The sequence below is a fragment of the Onychostruthus taczanowskii genome, unplaced genomic scaffold, assembly GCF_017590055.1.
Source record: "Onychostruthus taczanowskii isolate IOZ18803 unplaced genomic scaffold, ASM1759005v1 scaffold151, whole genome shotgun sequence".
NCBI classification, from domain to species: Eukaryota; Metazoa; Chordata; class Aves; order Passeriformes; family Passeridae; genus Onychostruthus; species Onychostruthus taczanowskii.
The window spans coordinates 860,606-882,524 of NW_024498697.1; the positions used below are offsets into that span (position 1 = coordinate 860,606).

Genomic DNA, 21,919 nt, shown 5'->3' on the forward strand with positions numbered 1-21,919 from the left:
TCAGAAATCACTCCACTTGTTGTTAAATAGACTTTAATTATCTTTGCGTGGGGAGGGGTTAAAGGAAAATAAAATTTCTCCCAAGGATGAGCAGCAGCAGGCCGGGAGGAGTTGCCTGGCTCTCCCCGGAGGCCACGGCCCTGGCTGGGCTGTCTGAGCAGGAGATGCTTGGGGCACCCACGGTCCCCCTGGGGCATGCAGGTCCCTAAAGGCACAAGTGTCACTTTGTCTCCTCCCTGCGTGGGTCCACCACCCAGAGCAGCCCAGTTGTGCAAAACCCCCATGTAAAAAAATACCAGTTTTCAGTATCCTAAAAAACTAGAGCTTTGATCAATGTCAGTTCTCCACACCCTTGACTGGAATTCTGGGATGACACCCTGAAGAGCCACTGGGTTCCACTGGAAGGGGACATTGGCACCAGGAGGGTGACAGGGAACAGCACCCGGTGAGTGTGAAGGGGGATGGATTTGTCCAGCCCCTTTCTTTAGCCCTGCGTGGGCAGAGGGTCCCTCCGCAGGGCAGGAGCACCCACCCCACATTGTCCCTGTCCCCGGGGCAGGGCCAGGTGCAGGATGGGCTTTCAGGCAGGGGGGCTCTGCTCTGTCCCTCCCACCATCCCCGTTCCCAGGGCAGTGTCGAGGTAAGTGCCAGGCTACAGGCTGGGCTCCGTGCTGGCCTCCAGCTGCCGCTGGTACCGCTGCCGCCGCTCGCAGCGCGGGCACGCCGGGGCCCGGGCATGGCAGTCCCGGTGGAAGACGGTTTTGCATTCACTGCACCTGGGAAAAGAAGGAAAAAACGAAACCCACTGTGTTGGGCATGCCAGAACAAAGACCAAACTTCCCCCACTGAACCAGGGGACACTTCCCTGTCCTGGTGCGTTTTGAGCACTCACACAGCAGAGCCCCCCCGGCTCAGGGCGAGCCTTGAGTGCAGGAGCAGCAGCTGCTTGAGTGGAACATCCACCCCAGCAGCCCCTCATCCACCCCAGCAGCTCCTCATCTGCCCCAGCAGCTCCGAGCGAGGCCGGAAGGAGCGTGGTGGGCGCTGCCAATGTGTGAGAGAGACAAGAGTGAGGTTTGAGCAGAGGTTTGTGCCCTGCTCTCCCAGCACCGAGCGCAGTTCAAGGGCGTGACAACACACCCTGCACAACGAACCCTGTGACACCAAACCCCAGACACCCACCCTTGTTTCACTGATCCCCTGACACCAATCTCATGACACCAACCCCTGACACTGATCCCTCATCACCAACCCCTGTGACAGCACTGCTTGCCACGGCTGGGGTGGGAGAGCCCACCCTGACAACAGGAGCTGCATGTGGCAGGGAGACTGTGGGGACAGCAGAGCTGCAGGGAAGGGACAGGCAGCCAGGAGGGAGCTGCCCTTGAACAGATGGCTCTGTGGAGGTGCCAGAGCTCCCTGATCTGGCTCAGCAGCAGCAGGAATTTGACACCCCGTGAAGGACCCCAGCTCAGGCAGGGGTTTCACTGCTCAGTCACCAACAGAAACATCCCTGCTACAAGGGCTCAGGTCAATTTTTGGGTTGTGATCCCCAGCTCCTCAGTGGCAGTAAAATGTGGCTCAGCCACATGCCAGCGGGGCAGCCAGATTTACCTTGACTGTGCAAATACCTGGTGTACAATCCATGTGTGAACAGCACGAAACACCTTAATTCATCAAAAGATGCGTGGGACAGAGGCAGAGGAACACCCAGCAGTGCCAGGAAAGGGACCACAGCATCTCAGCTGGGGTGAAATCCTGCTCTGGAGAGGAGCTGCAAACCCTGAGGGACTCGGGACAGGGAAAGACTTGTGCATGAACAGGCACGATTTGGGTGGAAAAAACCCATTTCCCCGGTGGAACACACTTCCATGTGGCCTCTCCGGATCAGCAGTGGTGACGGCTGCTCCCCAGGTGTGGGGGGATTTGGGAAGCCGGGTTTTACCCGGAGTGGTTACGAGCGAGAAGCGGCATCTCCTGCCTCTGGTTCCCCCCGAGCTGCCGGAGCAGCAGAGGGTCCTGCGCTGGCGGGGTCATTGTTTGAGGCGTTGCAGACACATCCTGCAGCGAGTGCCGGTGTGACCCGGCGGCCCGGGGCGGGCAGAGGGGCAGGAAGCCGCGTTTAGCTCCGCAAGGATGTCGGCTGAGCCGCTTTCCTGCTGCACAACCTCCTCCGTCAGGGTGAGAAAGAAAGACGTCAACAAACTTCAGAGCTCGGCTCCACGGGACACGAGACCTCTGGCCGGCCGCCAGCCAGCTCAGCCCTGCGTGCCAGCACTTTCCAGAGCCCGGCTGCTCTTTTTCCAGGGAAAATTGGTCCCCTGGGGATGTTGTTGTCCTCGATAATGAGCTCCGTGCTGTCCCTGTGGCAGGGAGGGGAGCGAGCAGCGCTGCTCCTCCTCCACGGAAATACTTGCAGCCCTGGAACACATGGAGCTCCCACGGATCCCGGTATCCGTGGTGTTTTCTGCAGGTTCTGGGTGTTGCTGCTCACTTTCAGGGACTGCCAGGCAAAGTGAGACCACGCAGCCCATGAGCTTGAGAAATCTCTCTGCCAGGATTGTGCTCAATGCCAAATAGGCTAAGACAGCACAAGAGGAAATAGCCTCAAGTTGCCTCAGGGGAGGTTTAGGTTGGATATTATGGAAAATTTCTTCACTGAAACAGTTGTCCAACTCTGGCAGAAGCTGCCCAGACAAGTGGTGGAGTCACCATCCCAGCAGGGATTTAAAAGCCCTGTGGATGTGGCACCTAAGGACATGGGTCAGTGGTGGCCTTGGCGGTGCTGGGGGAACTGGACTCAACGATCTTACAGAGCTTTTCCAACCAGAATGATTCCACAATTCTATGGCATAACCATGGAGATGCGGATCTCTCCAGCTGCAGGGGAGCAGGCTCCTGGGCTGTAAGGGTTTGACTTCTTCAGCAAACCCTGATGGTGGTGGGGATGAGAGCTCCCCTCTAGCACCATCCCCATCCTGATTCCAACTTCTGTCCAGCTGCTGCACCCTGACCCACAGCTGACCCCACTGCAGGACAGGTCCCTCTGCCTGTGAGGAATGGAAGCTCTGTGGGCAGGGGAAAACCCCACTGAGAGCCAGTATAACCCCTCTCCTGCTGGGAACACCCTCAGCCTCTCCCAGCACATCCCACAGTGCTGCCCCCCCTCCACCTCTGCTCTCACAGCAGCTGTGGCTGCCCCAGCCCTGGAAGCGTCCAGGGCCTTGGACAGGACTTGGAAGGTGTCTCTGCCCATGGCAGGGGGTGGCACTGGATGGGCTTTAAGGTCCCTCCAACCCAAACCATTTTGGCATTCTATGAAATCTGCGTCCATGTGTCTGTCCTTCCTTCCATGGCTGTGGAGGGATTGTAGGACAGTCCCACTGCTGCTTCCCCTTCCCTCCTGCAGCCCTTGCAAGGGGTCAGACTGACCCTGAGTGTGAGAGGCACTGGCCAGGTGAGCAAGACAGGGACATGCAGAATCTTACTCCTCCTTCTCCCTCTAGCCCCTTGGCTGCCCTGGCACCCAGCACGGCCTTTGCAGGCTGACAGTAAGGTGCTGGTGGCTCTGCATCTTCAGTCTGCAAAGCCACCTCTCTTGGTGACATCTTGGCTCTGTGAGGATGGTCTGCTCCTGTCCCAAACAGCCTGGATTTGGTTTGGAGCATCCTGGAGCTGATGGGTTCCATGAGGACATGGGCATGAAGATGTGGGCATGTGAGGATGAGTCCCACAAGGATGGGGAACCACAAGGACATGGGCACCATGAGGACACAGGCACCACGAGGATGTGGCTCCCACAAGAATGTGGGACACGAAGACCGGGCTTCCATGAGGACATGGACACCATGAGAATGCAAATCCCACAAGAATGTGGGACATGAAGACAGGGCTTCCATGAGGACATGGGCACCATGAGGATGCAAATCCCACAAGGACATGGGCACCATGAGGATGCAAGTCCCACAAGGACATGGGCACCTGTGGCTGCCATGAGGACATGAGCACCATAATATAGTTCCCATGGTTGAGCACATGTGAACCACAAGGTTGCAGGATGAGGATGCACAACCACCTCAGAGCCATGTCCAGTTCCCCACGTGCCTTGCAAGTGGGGTCTGTGACCAGAACTCAGGGGCTGGCTGGGGCTCCAGGCGTAAGGCAGGCAGTGCCCCCAGGTGCCCTGGCTGCAGCGGGACGGGCAGAGGTGGCTCGCTCACCTGGTGGTAGTGTCGAACTCGAAGGGGAAGATGATGTCGCTGCTGTTGCAGATCTGGCAGATGAAGCCGCGCTGGGTGCACAGGTCGCAGCTGTACACGTGCTGCGATGCAAACTGCAGCAGCGACTGCAGGAAGGTCTCGAAGGCGCCCTCGGCGATCTGGGGGACACAGGGGTCAGCGCGCCTGGAGCCCAGCCCCGGCGGGATTGGCTGTGTCACACCCATCCTTTGGGCTCCACCTGAAGGCAGGGCTGTCCTCCAAAACAACCCCCAGCCCACAAGCCTGGGGTGCATTGGGACCCTGGACTGCTGAGAGCAGCACCCACAACCTGCCAGGATGGGCTCCCGGCTTGGGAATCACTGAAAAACCCAGCTGCTGAGAACCTCCTGCTGAAAGAGCAGCATGTGGCATCCCCAACACACCGAGGTGTTTTCATCTGGAAAACCCCAACAACTGGGCCAGGGGGCTAGGAGCAGTCTGGTCTAGTGGGAGGTGGAACTGCATGGGAGGGGGTGGGTCTGGGTGGTCTTTAAGGTCCCTTCCAACCCAAACCATTCTGTGATTCTATGACCATACACAGCTCTCACCTGCCTCAGATCAGCTACGCTGTATTTGTGGGGACACTCCAAGAGGTAATGCCTGTGATCAAGCCTGCAAAGAAGCACAGAGAGGAAGGGGGTAGATGGTCTCCACCACACCTCCAAGAGCTTTGGAGCAAGGAGCAACCTGGATGAAGGAGCCTTTTAAAGTGAATCACTGCAGAGCCCATTTTCACATCCCAAACCCTGCCACTGGAAATCATATGAGAGCATTTCAAAGGGGGGGAAAAAAGAAAATAAATATCTCATCTATTTTGCCAGGTGTTTCCTGTCCAGCCAGAAGCTCCTCAGCCAGGAAGGTATTTCCTGAGTCACAGCTCATTGTGCTGACCCAGCCAACAGATGGATAATTCCTCAGAGCAGATGATATGGAGGGAAAAACTAGCCTGAGCCTTGGCAGCACCGCTCCCTGCTCCCATGGTGAATGAGGAGGGGGACCAGGAGACCACCAGGGTGCCAGGAGAGGGGAATGTCACCCCGGGAGGGACCTCACCGCTTGCTGAGTTCCTTCAGGGCGCCGCTGCGGCACATGATGAGATAATCCCCCAGGAGCTTCAGCTGCTCCCGGCTGCGCAGGATCCGCCCCATCCTCTCCACGTGCTCGTAGAGGCTCTCGTTGACCAGCCTCAGGTCGATCAGCGGCTGGTTTCGGATCTGCGTGAGGAACTTCAGGGCCTGCTTGCACACCTGGGGCACAGAGAGAGGGCACAGGTGGACACAGACCATGGAGCAGCCCCAGGGCTTGGAGGGAGGTTTGGGTTGGGCACTCCCAGCGCAGGGAATGCCCAGATGGACCTGCAGGAAGCAGATGCTGGAGGCAGCACGGAACTCACCCCCCGTTTGGCCAGATCCCAGTTGTGGATGAGGCGGGAGGGGATCACGCTCTCCTCGTCCTGGTGGCAGCTGTCGCAGTAGTAGAGCCCCGAGAAGGCGCAGAGCTTGGGCCTGGCGAAGGAGAAGCCGATCTGCCGGGAGCAGCCTGCGGGAGCAGGGGGTGAGAGGGGACTGCTGCCCACAGCCTCTGCCCACCACTGCCAGATGGGAGCTTCTGGCAGCATGGAATTGAGCAATGAAGTCTTGGGAAAGGCTAGAGATCATCTAAAGCACCTGCAGGATATTCAGTGCGAGGCCTCCAGCCCCCCCGTCATGGATGTAAGCCTATGATGGTTCAACAGTTGCTGCTTCACATTTTCTCCATGAAAAGGAGGCTGAACTATCTGTGAACTCACTTTTATCCATCAAGTGGTTCAATTGTTTGGGTTTTTGTTTTTTGTGGGGTTTTTTGTTTTTTTTTTTTTTTTTTTTTTAGGAAAAGTGAATTCTGGCAACATCCCAGTGGTTTAGGGAAGAACCTAAATCCCACTTGCTGTCATCACCTCCACCAGTAGCTTTGCACGATTTTGCCTTCACTCAGCCCTTTACTGCTGATGTCACAGGGCACCAAAACCTCATCTGCAAAGGATGAGATCAAGATGGATCAACCAAAACCACCTTTACTACAGCAGCAGGGAATCCATCTTGGCTTCCCTACCCCCATCCATTGCACTCTGGAATAGCTGGAGCTCAGCTCTCCAAAATATTCATGGAGATCATGTGTTGCTTTCTGAATTAATAAGAAAAAACAGCCTTCATTGCTGATTACTCTGAGGTGGAAGGGAACACATTGGGTGTCAGGCTGGGAGGCGGTGAAAGCAGGGCAGACAGATCCCTAAAGAAAACCTACATAGAGAAACTGGGAATTTGTCTTTTTGGCTTCCAGCTGTGGGGAGGTGAAAGACGCAGGACAGAGCCTGGACGAGAACGCAGAGACCAAACAGACCAGAAAAAAAAGTATATATTAAAAGAAAGAGAGAGAAAATGAGAAAAAAAACTCAGCCTGCTGGAGGGTACAAGAAATATAATTGAAGCAGGAGAGAAATCTGAAATTTAATTAACTTAGCAAGGTGAAGAGCAAATTACAGCTCCTGTGGAGGTCAGTGAAGGTGCCACCAGAATCAACCTGTGTGCCAAGAGGCGTCAGGGGAAGGGTAAATGATTGTTTTGCAAAATCAGCCTGTCACACCCATGGCAATCCCCGCTCCCGTGCTGCCTTACTGGAAAAACTGCTCCAGATTGCACTTTCCCCACAGGCTGGGGCCTCAAAATGCCCAGGAAGAGAGTCCTGAGCTTCCTGATCTACCTAAGGTTGCTCTAACCCCAGTTTCCCACTGTTTGTACCAAAAGCATCTTAAATGGGAGCCTAGTAACATCCCAGTTGGACTGGGCTGGGATCTCAGCATGGGGGGCTCACCCTGTGCCCACAGGACACCAAAGGTGCCGCTGTCTGGGATATGAAGCCCCACCAAGGAGGTGGGGCTTGTGCTGCTGGGTTCCTGGGAAAACAGAGAACCTGCAGCTGCCCCTGGATCCCTGCGGGTGCCCAAGACCAGCTTGGACAGAGCTTGGAGCACCCTGCAACAGCGAAAGATGTCCCTGCCCATGGCAGGGGGTGGCACTGGTTGGGCTTTAGGGTCCTTCCAACCCAAACCATTCCATGGTTTGTACCTGCACAGATGAAGCTCTGTGAGTCCAGGCCCTTCTCCATGGGGATGGCCACCAGGTACTGCAACAAGAAGCCATTTTCCTTCACGATGTTCTTCAGGACCACCTGGGAGTGCCCATCCAAGCTGCCCCCCAGGGTCAGTGCCTCCTCAGCACCCTCCAGGTAGGACATGAGCACCTCTCGGACCAGCTCCCGCCACGAGGCCGCCTCCTCCGCGTTCTCAGCCTGCAGCTTCAGCACAGCCTTGGAGGTGATCACCTTGAAGAAGGAGGGTCCCCCCAGGCTGGTGTCTGGAAGGATGTCCTGGATGGTCTCTATGCCATAACTGTTGCTTAAAATTTTGTCATTGTTTCTGATTTTAAAGCACTTCAGAGTTTCTAGAGACAGGGAAAAAATAAACGGGACCCAGGTTTTGTCTACATCCATGTACAGAACAGTCTCTTTGATTGCATCCAGCTCTGCTTCTGGAGCTGGACTCCAGTCCAAGCTGTTCCCAGGCACATCACTGTACTGGAGAGCACTGGAATTGCCCTGGACGGGCTGGGCTTCGCCTCCATCCTCAGAACACTCCAGAGTCTCCCAGTCCTCCTCCTCCAGCTGCGGCCGGCACTTGCGCAGTGCCTCGCGGATCCTGTCCAGCCAGTCCTCGGCCTCGTCCTGGGAAGGGGCTCGGAGGAAGAGCTTTTTGCCCAGGAAAACCAGCTCGAAGCGGCCGTCCGAGTGGGTCAGCGCCAGGGACTCGCAGCGCAGCAGGGAGAAGGTCTCCACGCAGATCCGCTCCTCGTGGTCCAGGAAGAGCCGCAGCTCCAGCGGGGACAGCTCGCAGGAAAACTCCTTCCAAATCCCCATGGCTCCTCGCCGTTCCAGGCTGCCCAGCTTCAGCAGCCCGCGGAAAGGGTTGGAAAGACCTGGGGCAAGAGATGGCTCAGTTTGAGTGAGAGAGGGGAAGCTAGTGGGGAGAGAAAAGCCAAGAGGGGCTCAAAGCAAGCACCCAGAGGTGTGGCAGGGGTGAGAGCCAGTGCTGGTACATGGTGGGCTGGGGCAGGAACTGACGGGACCTTGGTCTCCGTCACTGTCCACCTGCATTTGGGTTTCTGTCCCCTGCATTTGGGTTTTGAGGCTGGGAACAAGTGGGATAAAGCAAAGGTGTCCCACAGGGTGGACAGACTCTCTCCCACTAAAATGCTTCTCCACCAGAGCTTCTCTGGGCTCAGCAATGCCTAGGGAAGCTGCTCCACTGCCTTCAGCAGCTCCCAGTGCTGCCATCAGCTCCCACCAGCAAACAGCTCTCCCCAGCCAGCCCAACCCATTCCCTCCTGGAGCAGCCCCTGAGCACGAGGGCAGCAGGAGGTGGCACGTACCCATCTGCCTGCGGTGCACCACACTGAAGCCCTTCTGCTCCCGCTCTGGGGACATTTTGGGCTTCCCAGCGTCCGAGGATGGCACTGAGAGCCTCTCCAAGTCCAGAGCACTGATGAGCCCCGGGGCTGGCCCCTCACTGTCCCCCTCTGGCCCGAAGCCGTTGGTGTCAGCTGTGCTCCTGCTGCTCTCTCCTGGGGAAGGTCTGTAGAAATCATCTTCTGAGATCCAGCTCTTCTGTTAAAAAAGGAAATTTAATTATTAAGTTCATCAAACACCCTTTGCCCCTCAAACACACATCCACAGCAACCCCTCCTCAGGGGCTGCTCCTGCACAGCCCAAATCCCAGGCACTGATCTGTGGATTTAATGAAAGGTGTTCCTGCTCATGGCAGGAGGTTGGGAATGAGATGAGTTTTAAGGTCCCTTCCTCCCCAAACCATTCCATGACTGTCTGATTTTCTGCTGGACATTCCCAGGTGCATGGCTCCCCTGCTCCCTCCGGTCAGAGAATGATCCATGGAACTGTGTCAACAGGTGGAAAATACTGGAATTGTATTCTGGTGGGATAATGAAGTCTAAAATCCATCTGTTCTCTCCCCCTAAAATCACTGTGGAAGGAGAGCACATTCCCTGGAGTGACCACAGGTCCATGGGGCTTTACTGATGGGGGTGAAATTCCAGCCCTGCCATGGAAGTGCATGAGCTGGAGCAGCAGCACCAGGAAGAACAGAGATGGGGAGAGGCACAGAGATGTCCAGGGTGAAACAGAGACCTATTGCTCACAGGAGGATGCTACAGGGGCTTGGGCTGCACAGGGGAAAAATAAGGCAGGGAAAGCAGAAGAAGCCCCTGTCTGCATGTGCCAGGAGGGGATGAGATCCATGAGCTGAAAAAAATGAGGCTGTAGCTTCTCCAGGAGCTTTTCTGGCTACAAGAATCCCAGAATCATGAAGGGAGAAAAGCCCTTCGAGTCCCACCTGTGCCCAATCACCACCATGGCAGCCAGACCAAGGTACTGGGTGCCATGTCCAGGCACTCCTAGGACACCTCCAGGGATGGGGACTACACCAAACCTGACCACCACTCCAAAACCTGACCACCCTTTCAGTGAAGAAACTCCTCCTGAAAGGAGCAAGGCTCTGGGACAAGGTCCCTGAGCAAACACCAGGAGGAAAAAACAACGCAGCTCAGTGCCTTGGCACAAGGGAGCAACATTCCTAGACCCTTCCTGGGCTGCATCCCAGCAGGAATATCCTTTTAACTCCCCTTTGCAGTCTCCCAAGAGCCTTTTAGTTTGAATAACAACTGAAGTGACAGCAGAAGAGCTGTCACCACCCTGCGGGGAGGATCAGGGGAGGATCATGGGTGGCAGCCCCTGGATTACTCCTGGGGCAGGAATGCAGGTTGCTCCATGAGTCATGGAGAGCAGGGGGAATTTCCTGTTGACACAGTATGTTATACATAGATTAGGTCAAACTGGCTCTGGGCCATGAGGAAGCAGCGGAAACGGGATAAGCGGGAGGGAACTGAGAGGAGCAGAGAGCAAAAGGAGAAATGGTCTGGGGGGTGTGAGGTACATCCTACGCTCACCAGCATGGAAAGGATGGGAACCAGTATGGAAACAATGGGAACCAGGACGGAACAGTCAGTGAGGAATGAGACAGAGGACAGGGCTGTTCAAAGAGTTTCCTACAAGCAGAGGCCAGTGGATGTAGATCAGCTCCCAGTGGCAGCAGGGGAAATCCGCCTTGAACGAGACCAACACCCGGGAATGCCATCCCACTCTGGGAACAGATGTGCTGCAGGAGGATTTTCCCACTGGGAAACCAGTTTGTTTCCTGTCCAGTCAACCCTTTTCCCTCCTCTTACGTGGACCATAAATGAAGAAAAGCCCCCATGAGAACCTTGACTCTGGGGCTGTTTTATCGCTTGCACACAGCCCACAGCCAGATTTGTGCAAGAGCTCACCCCTCTCCAGATATCCCTAACAAACTCAAAACTTCCTGCAGCAGCTGCTCCTGAGAGAGATGACTGACAGGCCAGGCAGGGCTTCAAAAGCTTTGGTGCCTCTTTCACCAGGGAACACAGACTTTGATCCACTTTCTCCTGAGGCAGCTGCATGGCCACAGCTCCATAAGGTGGGAATCATCACTGATAACCAAGTGGGAGCATCATGTAAGATGGGAATTAGGAGAAATCTATCCATGGAAGTGTCCAAGGCCAGGTTGGATGGGGCTTGGAGCAACCTGGTCTAGCAGAATGTGTTCCTGCCCATGGCAGGGGGTGGAACTGGATGAACTTTAAGTCCCTTCCAACTCAAAACATTCTGGGATTCCCCTAGAGCTCCTTTGGAGCTGTCCCCAGTCTTATTTCCCTTTCCCACAGGATTGGAACCCAAGGAGATGGGGAGGGAGCTGCAGCACGTACCGGACAGCCCAGCAGGGGAGAGAGCAGGTGCTGGGCCGTGGGGCTGCGCACAGCCTGGCTCCCCTCGCTGCCGCTGCTGTTGGCTCTGCCCGGACCCTCCCGAGGGGCCGGAGCTCCGGAGGTGCTGCCGGCATCTCTGTCCCTGTGGCCGGGGGGCGCGGGGGCTGCTGTCCCAGCAGAGATGTCCCTGCTGGAGGGAGGCTCCTGCTGCGCTCCGTGGGACGGTGCCGGGCGGGCGGGCGATGCCGGGGGGCCCGGGGGTGGCCGGGGGGAGCAGCCCAGCACGCTGGGGAGCAGCCGTCCCTCCGGGGCCTCGGGGCTGGGCCTGGCCTTGCTGAACTCGGACAACACCCTTGAAATGGAAAAGTGATCGGTTTGAAGGCAGCTCAATAACCAAAACCTATAAACCCCCAACCTGTTACTGCAACTTGTAATCATGTAAAAAGGGTTTGGTGTCACTGCTGGCCTCCGTGGGATGGTAGCACAGTGTGGCTGGAGAATCCCAGTGATGCCAACAGAAAAATGTGAGATTTGTGCCCCACCAAGCAGCGCCCAGCCCCATGGCATGGAGCAGGACCCTGCCTGTGAAAGGAGAATTTTCCAATTACATCTATGAATGGGGTTTAATCTGGTGGATTGAGGGACAGCACTGGGTGCTTCCCACAGCCCCAGCCCCATGTACAGCTCCTGGACATGAATCCAGCCTTGGACCACATGCCAAATTCCAACTGTTTTCGTTAATGAGCAATTAACAGTGGAGCCTGGCCAGAGGATTGCCTGTTCCCATGGTCACACTCCGCTGCCAGTCCCAGAATTAAACCAGCCCAAGATTAAAACTCAAAGGAGTGTCTCCATCACGAGTTTAATCCAATCAAGGCAGGCTCTTCCAGGATCATTGGAAGATGCAAAATCCTGGAAGTGGAGAATGATGCTGTTATAGATGGGGAAGCACAGTCTGCAGCTCCAACTCTTCCTGAAGACTGGGAAGAGGCATCACCCTGAGGCTCGGCTCCCTCAGAGTCACACTCTAAAGGTGACAGGCAAAATATTTACAGATTACTCAGAGCTTATATAACCCTGGAAATCTTTGTGCTGGATGCTTGGCAGGGATAAATCACAAGGATGACAAACCAACAACCTCCCTCTCTGAACGATTTGCCGAAGCTACAAATTACAACCCTTCCCTGTGACCAAACTCATTTCTTTCACCCTGTGGAAAGCCCTGGAGCATCCCTCAGTGTACACCAGGAAGATGTGACACTCCAGAAACTAGGGAGTAGCATTTTTCTGACGTTTCTGCCCTGGTAAAGAGGACACATACACTTCAGTGGCTATGAGCTCATCTGCAGTGGCAGCAGGGTCTTAACAAGCCATGCTGAGCAGTTCGTGCAAAGAACAAAAGCTCCTTCCAGAAGGAAAAAAGAGCTTGTTAAAGGCTAACAGGGAGAAAGACTTCCTGCCTAGAGAGAGAAAACAACGAGAGCCCAGAGAGGATCAAAAATCCCTTTGGAGAGGTGATGTGGGGAGACTCACTCCTGCAGGGACCTGTCCAGGTCCTCGGTGGTGGCCGTGCCCAGGTCGGAGTCGCAGGACAGCGGCTCCTCGCCGCGCTCGGGGCTGCGGGCGCACGGCGCCGGGGGGAGGCTGTCGGAGCCCAGGCTGGACGAGAGCTGCGACGAGCTCGTGGTGTTCAGGCTCAGCGAGGACGACGTGAGCTTGATCTTGCTGCTGGCTTTGCTGATGGGCAGGACAGGGGCTTGGATCTCGATCTCATCTGATCCTGAGGACTGGGAGATGGAGCCCAGCGATGCTTTCCTGTGGGGTTCAGAGGACGTGAGGGGCTCCAGCAGCTCGGACACAGGACACAGACCAGACAGGGACAGCGGGGTGATAGTCCACTCGTTCAGAACTGCTGACTTGTAGGAGAGCTCGAAGGTTAAGGAGGATAAACCCTGCAAGTAGCAGAGGAGAAACTCGCACTCCTCAGCATCCAGGAGCACAGCTGGGGCTTGGTAGTACTCGTGCAGCCGGGCCCGGTCCCGCAGCAGCAGCTTCAGGTAACACTCCATGAGGCCGTCGTTGAGTGCCAGCCGCAGCCAGGCCCGGCAGCGCCCCACGTCCGTGTTGATAAACATCAGCTGTTCCAGCTCCGAGACAATATTCCTGGGAAAAGAGGAAAAAGAACAGAACAGGAGTGAGTGGCTCTGTTTTAGTCCATTGTGGGGTGCAGGAGGGCCAGAGCCTTCATCAGGCACTGCCCAACCTGCTCTGCTACAGTGAGTCCAGGAGCTGGGATAAAACAAGCTGTGGAAAATCTCTCTCCTTCATAGAAAGTATGGTTTTCTATAGAGGCAGATGGCTCCTGAATGGCCCAAACTAAATATATTGCTAAGGACTCCAGGCAGCCCTGCAGTGCCTCTGGTTGACCATCCTCTCTGACTGGAGACATCTCCCACCCATCGCTTGCACTGAACTCCTGCTGTCCTTGTCTGTTTGTGGGGTTTATGCTGGCTGGATCCTCCTTGGTGACAACCACATGTCTAAATTCTCACTTCAAATTTAAAAGCAGTCAAAACACAGTGAAAAGTGTTGTGGCAGCCCCAAAAAACCAACCTGACTGGGGTTGAGCTCAAGTAATCCCAAACTCCTAAATTCAGCCATTCTTCCCTAAAATCCAACAGCGACACCACGCTCCCTGATCCTCCCTGCTCCCAGCTCACTCACACACCTCAAAAACCAGAGCAAAGGTTTTGTAAGACTTCTTTCCTAATCTGTCTCTCAAGACAGAAGAAAAAACCTTCAAAGGCACAAAAATATCCCCCCCTAGCACGTGAATGAGTTATTTTCATCCACTCTTTCATAATTCAGGAGTTGGTGATGGAGCTGGATGAGGCTTTCAGAACAATTTGTGTGTGGGCTGTTATTTACTGTGTGTGAACTTGACTTAGGGAGTGGCTTAGAAAAACCCAGTAAACAGTGATCACTCAGGAGAGACCTCCTTAAAGGCTGGCTGGGACATGAAGAAACAGGGCCAACCAGTCCCAGCAGATGCAGGCCAGGAGAGAGCCCAGATCCCTGTGTTGTGCATAGGCAGCCACTGCTGGAGACCAGAGTGGTCACTGGGGTTCCACTGGGCCCAGAAATCCAGCCTGGCACCCAGAAATAAATAAGAAAGGGTGTGTCTTCAGTTTCAATCCTCATATTTTTAGAGACATCAGTTCACCCCCAGCACATGCTGAGCAGAGATGTGGGGGCTCAGCCGCTCTTGGCACTGCAGGGGCTTCACTGCTACTTCCATCTCCCAGGGTCCTGGGCAGGGACCCCAAAGCCCTGTGAGAGCATACTTCCCTGCAGCTGAGGGGACTGAGCACCCAGATGGGGAGAGACATATCTGTCCATCGAGCCATCCTCATTCCCTGAATCTGACAGCACCAAAAGAAGGGATAAACCTGAGCACGTGAACCCCTGCCAGCAGCAAGAGCCGCTCACCGGTGCGTGATGCTCTTCAGCAGGCCCCAAAAGACTGGCTGGGGAAGGGGGCCCCGACCTCCTGATTTCTTCCCTTTCCCCCCACTCTCTGCCTTGATGTGCTTTGCCTTCAGGCCGTGCACAAACACAGCTTCCAGGGCACTGCAGAGCGTGTTGGCATTGCCGTCATCGCTGGTGACCACGGCGTCCGAGCTCACGTACTGCTTCTGCAGAGCCTTGATGGCATTCACCAGCTGCTTCTTGATCAGCTGCAAGACAGGAGGGGCAGGTTTGATTATAAAAGTGAAACTATTAGGAAGGATTTAACGTATAAGAGCTCAAAAAACAGTAAGGCTTATCCAGCAGAAACACAGACAAGGAGTGAAGCACCATGTGACTCCTGCCTCATCCTCACTCTCTGGAGCAGCTGAACCGGTCAAGCTGGGGACTCACACTCCTGTCACCTGGCTTATTTTGTCATAAAAATAATAATTTATGCAATTTTAGCTGGTGTTTCACAACTGGGGTTGCCTTTAGAGTGTGTGGTGCTTCCTCTGCAGACAAGAAATGGCTTAAGAGGATGGGGAAAAAGGAATTGGTTCTTTCAAGGCCCTCTCTTGGGAGAAACACAAGGATTAAGTGTGGGTGAGAAAGGAGAAACTCAGAGGAGGGAATGGATCCCCTGAGCTCATGCAGGTCAGCCCAAGCAGCATGTGACATGTGACAGAAATCAAAGCCATCGACCTCACTGGCTGTGCTGGGTAAACACTCAGGGGACGGGCCCCAAAACAGCAGGGTTGGGAAGGACATCGGGGTTCAGCTGCTGCCCTCAGAGAGACTCAGTGGGTTCTGGGATGTGGGAATTTTGCCTTCCAGCAGCTTCACTTCCTCTTCCACCAGTCAAAAGCAGCAAGTTTGGTGAATTTAACAATTTCATGCCAGTGGAGAAGATTTTTCCTAAAGCAGCTGAGCCTGGATATCTCAACCAATCTTATTTTAAATCAAGCTTGTGTTTCCCAGCAGGCAATTAGAAAACACCTCAAATTCCAACCAAACAATCCATGTTTCAGCACCACGCAGCATTCCCAGCAAATGCTGAATGTTCCCTGACCAGGGCTCTGCACGTTCTGATTCCAGCCTGGGTTGGCTGCACAAACCCATATTAAATTTCCAGCCTGGGCTATTTTCTTCAGCATCTAAATAAGATTCCCAGCAGCTGTAGTGCAGGCACAACCGCCAGGGGAGCGTGTCCCTTATTTGGGGTGTTGTTTTCCAGCTTTTTCAGCTGCCCCCCAGGTCTGTTGCTCCACGGAAGGAGCACGGAGGGCTGAGAAGAATAAAGAGTGCAGCTCATTTTATCAGCCACGCACGGATTCATCCATGGGAGGAATAAAACACTTGGGTTTAACTGTTGATGTGGGACTTTGCTTGTTGAATGTGTTTAGACTGATGAAGTTGGGTGAAGAGACCCCAAACTGGGGGAGGGACAACACTCCTTCATCCAGGTATCAGAGCTGAGCACCTTCCCTGCCCCACACAAGGTCTTGCAAAGGCCAAGGTGTGATTTAAGCCCTTATTTCCTTAAATCCCCCAACCCAGACAAACCATCAATCCCAGTATAAAGCATCCTAATCCCAGCTGGCAGCACCCACAAGTCCTACCTGTCCCCAGCAGTGCCTGGAGCAGCACTGGGAGCTGTTTGGGGAGCACTGAGGGCTCTGGCTCACCTGGATGGCTTCCTTGGGGTCCTCGGGGTGGCTGGAATGCATCTCTGCTGCTGCCGCTCCCCGCGCTGCCTTCACATGTCACCTGTGGGACAGGGAGGGCATGGCTGAGCACCCAGGGTCCCACCCCACTCACCTGCCAGGAAAGGGCTCCTGGTGCCACCCACAAGAGATGCCCTGAGGCATTCTGCAGGTGCTCATGGCCAGGACACTGTGGGATCTGAGCTGGGAGTGACTGACATGGAAAGGTACTGTGATTCAGGGACAATGCCTGGGGACACTTCCCAGGGACCAGGAGAGTTTCAGCCAAAACAGAGCATGGCCAAGGGACCAGGAGGGAGTAATGAATCCCAGTGAGGGCCCTCAGGCAGCCCCCAGGCAGGTCTGGCCAGCAGTGCCACAGGCACAGCCAGGGACTGCTCCCCTTGTCCCTGTGTCCCCTGGAATGCCTACGTCTGAAAAAGGCATCCAAAATCCATGGGGGAGTGGCATTAGGTGGCCTGGGTAAGGGGTGTCACCCCCCAGGACAGCCTGGGGAGAGGTGACAACAGTTCAGCTCTCTGTCACATGCCAGAGGAGTGATGCTGCTCCAAACCCAGCTGGGACAGAGCTGTCTGGGGAGATGGGAAAGAATCGTGGAATGCCAGGATGGTTTGGGTTGGAAAGGACCTTAAAGACTACCCAGTTTCACCCCCTGCCATGGGCAGGGACACCTTCTGCTAGACTAGGTTGCTCCAAGCCCCATCCAACCTGGCCTTCGACACTTCCAGGAATCCAGGGGCAGCACAGCTTCTCTAGGCACTCTGTGCCAGGGCATCACCAGCCTCACAGGAGGAATTTCTTGCCAACACCCAGTCTGAATCACTATTTCTAGTTCAAACCCATTCTCCCTTGTCCTGTCACTGTCTGCCCATATAAAGTTCATCTCCACGTTTTTTTAAAGCCCCTCTAAATACTGGAAGCCTTTGCGTTCTCCATGAGGCAGATGAACCTCAGCATCTCCCCATGCTGGGGGGTGCCAGGGCTGCTCTGCTGCTTTGGTGGGAGACAGAGAAAAAAAAACAGTGTCCTCCTGATATGGAAAACCCTGCAAAGACCTGATCTGAACAGTCTGGGCAGCCTGGCCAGGTCACCTGCCACTGCAGGGACAACAAGGGACCTTTGACTTCTGACTCTTGGCTTCCTGCCCTGCTCCTCTCTTGGGGCTGTCTGAGAAACCCAGCTGTGCCTGGAGCCTCCGAGCAGAACACATGGTGTCAGAAGGACACCCATGGCATGGCTGGATCCCTCTGCAAACACAGCTGGATGTCTCAACCCACACAGCTGGATCCTTCACCAGACACAGCAGGGCCTGGCATGAAGAGGGGTCTGAGGGCTGCTCACAGCTTCCTAAGGATATGAGAGGCTGGAGAAGGAATTTGTTTATAGAATCCCAGAATGGTTTGGGCTGGAAAGCACCTTAAGACCCATCCAGTCCCACCCCTGCCATGGCAGGGACACCTTCCACTGTCCCAGGCTGCTCCAAGCCCTGTCCAACCTGGCCTTGGGCACTTCCAGGGATCAAGGGGCAGTGACAGATGCTCTGGGCACCCCAGGGCCTGACCATCCTCACAGGGAAGAATTTCTTCCTAATATCCCATCTAATCCTCTCCTGTGTCAGTGTGAAACCATTCCACCTTGTCCTATCAAACTGTTCCCTTAAGCTGGAATCGTTTGCCATCCAAATGGAGAGGGAGAGCCCAGCTGTTGGCCACAGGGTTGGCTCTGCCTCTGGCAGACAACAGGCTTGGAATGGCACTGATGTGTCAAATTTTATTTCCAAACCAACACAAAATCCCCAGAGCTTTCCCTGAGCAAAGCTGACAGCATCAACCTGCCCCTCTCCTGCCAGGCCTGGGCAGGACCATGGTTTGCTGAGCAGCTTCTCCATGACCACAGCCAGTCCTGAAGGCAGCACTGTCCAAATCAGGAGCAGTTTAAACCCAGAGTGGCCCAAATCTGCAGTGCCCAAGCCCAGAGTAGCTCAAGTCTGGAGCAGCCCAAATCCAGACATACCAGACCTGGAACATCCCAGACCCAGAGCACCCTGTGCAGGCCCTGCTGAGAGCAGTAGGACAAGAACTCCTTGGGGCCAAGCCCAGGACAGATCCCCAATGTTTCCAGGGTTCACAGATGATTTCAGAGAAAATGAAACTGGTTTTGCTGTGGCTTGTCATAAGATTTCCTCTCCTTGTGTTGCAACACAGAAATGGGGGAGCACAGGAAAGTTAATCACTGGCTCAGGAGCTGCTGGGGGGTTGGGGAAGTGAGGGGGCCCTGAAGTGGAAGCAGTGGTTGACAAGGACCGCAGGGAGCCATCCCCATCTCTGCCTCCCACCTGGGAGGCTCCAGCTCCTCAGGGCTGGGAAGCCTCTGGCCCTTTCCCCACCACCTCCTGCTACACCCTGAGGACAAGAGCCACATTCCCCCCAGGACAATGAAGGTGGGAGACCCAAGGATGGGAAATCTAAGGTGAGAGGAGACCCAGGTGTGGAAGAAGACTCAAGGGTGAGAGACCTGAGGGAGATCTGAGGGTGACACCCGAGGGTGGGAGACTTGAGGAGGGGCACAGGGTGGCATTTCTTATGCCCAGGGAGGCAGCACAGGTGTTCCAGCTCCAGGACCACCCTGGAGTCCTGAGCTGGTCACAGGGAAGGGGTGACAGCAGAGGTTTTTCAAAGAATTCATCTAAGTTTTGCAAAGACCTTGTCTTAGTTTTACAAAGTGAGAGTTATTCCCCCAGAACACTCTCCTCTGCCAGCATCACCTCTCCCAGGAGGAGACGAGGGCCTGCAGGAGGAGAGAGCTGAGGACAACCCACCACCTTCACCACAGGACTCTCCACTCCCACCATGACCAGTCCAACCAGTTTATTCCAGCGCCACGAATCCACACGGCACCACTTCTGTGGGACAGCATTTTCCTGAATAACGAGTGCAAGGAAGCAGCTCTGAGGATTTCACCAAGCAAAATCTTAGGTGAAACACAGGGGAATCAGAACAGGGCACTGGGTCTAGAAAGACCTAGAGGACTCTGGAGCACTTCCAGACAGATCCTGGAAAGCCACAGCTGTTTCTTGTGATCTTGGAAGATAAGAGAAGGGATGGATGTGCAAACACAGAGACAAACACAGCTACAGCAGAGAAAACCCACCAGGTTTCCCAGCAGTCACCACCCCAGGGGCTCCCTGGTTGAAACAGGGAAAGGCAAACAGGTGAGGAACAACCCCAGGCACAGAGTCTGACCTACCCAGGAGAAGAGTCACAGTGCAGGGCAGAGCTGCTGATTTCCCAAACTGCTGCAAACCAGCCAGATTCTTTGGGAACAGCTGGAATCAAGGTTCATACCAGCAGAGCAGAGCCTCTGTCCCACAGCTTGGCTCCTTGGTCTCCCAAGAAGCAACGCTCTGCGAGTTATAAATAAACAGCAGGTCACTGCCTGTGATCTGGGAGGAAAACAACAGCCCACGACGGCAGCGTGAGGGTGACTCAAGGCCTGGACACAGAGCCAGTCATTTTCCAAGCACGAGGGCTGTGCCAGTCACCCTCTGCCCTGGGGACATGGGGGCTCTGGTGGCACAGTGGGTCCAAGGGCTGCTGTGGGGACAGCCCTCTCCTCTGACACAGCTCCTGCTTTCCACCCAGAGCTGAGTGCAAGCTGGGCCCAGAGACAGCCCAGGAGCAGGAAAGCCAGTGGCCTGGCATGGGGATTGGCTGGTTGGAGGACAAAACCCCTGGGAACAGCTCGGCAAGGGCTAGGACAGGACAGAACCCCAGCAGGACCCTCATCGTCCAACTTTGGCTCCTTCCCTGTGCCCAGCCTGGTGTAGCAGGGCTGTGAGTCCCACAGCAGAAACACAGACAAGGAGTGAGGAACAGGACCATCACACCCTCGTCTCTATTTGTCACAGCTGACAAACCTGGTGGTGGCTGGAGAAGCGTCACCTCCGATGTACCCGTCCAGCTTCTGCCCTGCAGGGCCCAGGAACAGCCGGGTGAGGAAGAGCAGCCACTGAACTCCCAGCCCGGGTGGTGACACTGTGCTTCCCAAACACTCCAAACTGGGAATTTCCTTCAGCCTAATGCCTGCTCCTGCAGCAGGCTACAATTTGCTGGAGCCACAGGGAGAGCTGGGGTTGGTTTTCTGCGGCACTGCAGCCACTGGAGCCTCCAAGCATGGGCCAAGCAGGTTGTGAAAGCCCCAGCGTGTTGAGGCAAGATGTTCCCAGGTTTCTATTCCCAGTTTTTGTGTTGCTTTGGATTGCCAGCGTTGGAGTTTCCCCGAGGATGTTCCCGGTGCCATCCGGCTGGGTGGGTGGCTTGCGTCCCTCAGCAGGGGACGGCGATCGCTGCGAGGAAGGCAGGGAGGAAAGGGCTTTTTAATCTCTGCGTTTTACACAAGAATTACCCAGACCTTGTTTGCAGCTGCTCATTTGATGTGACAAAATGTGATTCATTGAGAATGTAACACCTGATAAATCAGGGAAAGCTGTAAGGATCCCACAGGTGCTGGGATCTCTGGCTGGTGGGAGGAACAGGCTGAGAGATCTGGGGTGTCAGCGCTCGTGGGGGTGAACTGAGGACCAGACACCAACCCCCAGTGGGGCCCCTTGGAAAGGCACATCTGACCCGCTATGCCCCCAAGGGGGACACGGAGAGGAGGAAGGAGAGGCCGAGGCTGCTGGCTGGGCAGCAGGGCCCCGGCGTGCGGGGCCTGGCACGGGCGGGCCGGGGGCTGCGGGGGCGGCTGGAGAGGGAACAGCGCCTGAGCAGCCGTGGGGAGCAGCGCTCGCCTGCAGCCCTGCACCCCCTGCCAGAGCCCGAGGCCCGCACCGCGGCTGAGCCCAGCGCCCCGCACCCCTCCATAGACCCCGTCACTCTGCACCCCCAGCGCCCGCAGCGCACGGCCCTCACCCCGCGCACCCCCTGGCAGCCCCGCACCTCACGGCCCTCATCCCCGGGAGCGCGCACGCCCCGCCTATCAAGACGTCATTCATCACGCGGGGGGGCGGGACTTACAGCTCCAGGCCACGCCCCGCGGGCACCGCGCGGAGCCGTGCGCGGAAACCCGGACACGGCTGGACCCACACCTGGACACAGCTGGACACATAGACACACCGGAACACACAGTTGGACACACAGCTGGACACATGGACGCACTGGGACACACACCTGGACACACAGCTGGATGCACAGCTGGACACAGCTGGACACATGGACACACCAGAATACACACATGTACACAGCTGGACACACACATGAACACAGCTGGATACACCTGGACACACACCTGGACACATGTACACACCTGGATACACACCTGGGCACAGCTGGACACATGGACACAGCTGGACACACACAGACAGACATTTGGACACACCTGGACCGTGTCACATGTGCAGGGTGTCCCCAGGATGTCATGGCCCTGGGAAGGCTGTGGCTCCAGAGGCTGAGCTGCGGTGACTGCTTGGGACACCCAGGGCTTCCTGGATCCCCCCTGTCCCAGTCCCCAGGAGACTTTGGGGTGTCCTAAGCATGGC

General features: G+C 55.7%; 1 protein-coding gene across 4 annotated transcripts; it reads right to left on the minus strand.

Moving 5' to 3' along the window:
- Positions 1-25: 25 nt before the first annotated feature.
- Positions 26-21,303, minus strand: PLEKHM1 (pleckstrin homology and RUN domain containing M1). 4 transcript variants are annotated; one of them, XM_041398951.1, is made up of 13 exons: positions 20,300-21,299; positions 19,630-19,786; positions 16,345-16,426; positions 14,639-14,886; positions 12,683-13,312; positions 11,150-11,501; positions 8,723-8,957; positions 7,364-8,269; positions 5,653-5,798; positions 5,313-5,506; positions 4,808-4,871; positions 4,221-4,378; positions 26-776 (listed from the first exon to the last, which is right to left on the minus strand). In XM_041398951.1, exons 3-13 carry the CDS (start codon positions 16,384-16,386, stop codon positions 653-655), a joined length of 3,099 nt encoding a protein of 1,032 aa, XP_041254885.1. In that variant the 5' UTR covers positions 16,387-16,426; positions 19,630-19,786; positions 20,300-21,299; the 3' UTR covers positions 26-652. The 4 variants fall into 4 exon arrangements, with proteins under 4 accessions (XP_041254885.1, XP_041254886.1, XP_041254883.1 ...); XM_041398952.1 differs by lacking the exon at positions 19,630-19,786 and having other exon boundaries at positions 8,723-8,954; XM_041398949.1 differs by lacking the exon at positions 19,630-19,786.
- Positions 21,304-21,919: the final 616 nt, after the last annotated feature.

Excerpts from the sequence above, each read along its gene's own strand:
- PLEKHM1 (XM_041398949.1), bottom strand. The coding sequence starts at position 16,386 with ATGCATTCCAGCCACCCCGAGGACCCCAAGGAAGCCATCCAG. Across the intron at positions 13,313-14,638 it reads CTGAAGAGCATCACGCACCG|GAATATTGTCTCGGAGCTGG; the intron begins GTGAGCGGCTCT and ends CTCTTTTCCCAG. Across the intron at positions 11,502-12,682 it reads CTGGACAGGTCCCTGCAGGA|GGTGTTGTCCGAGTTCAGCA; the intron begins GTGAGTCTCCCC and ends TTCCATTTCAAG.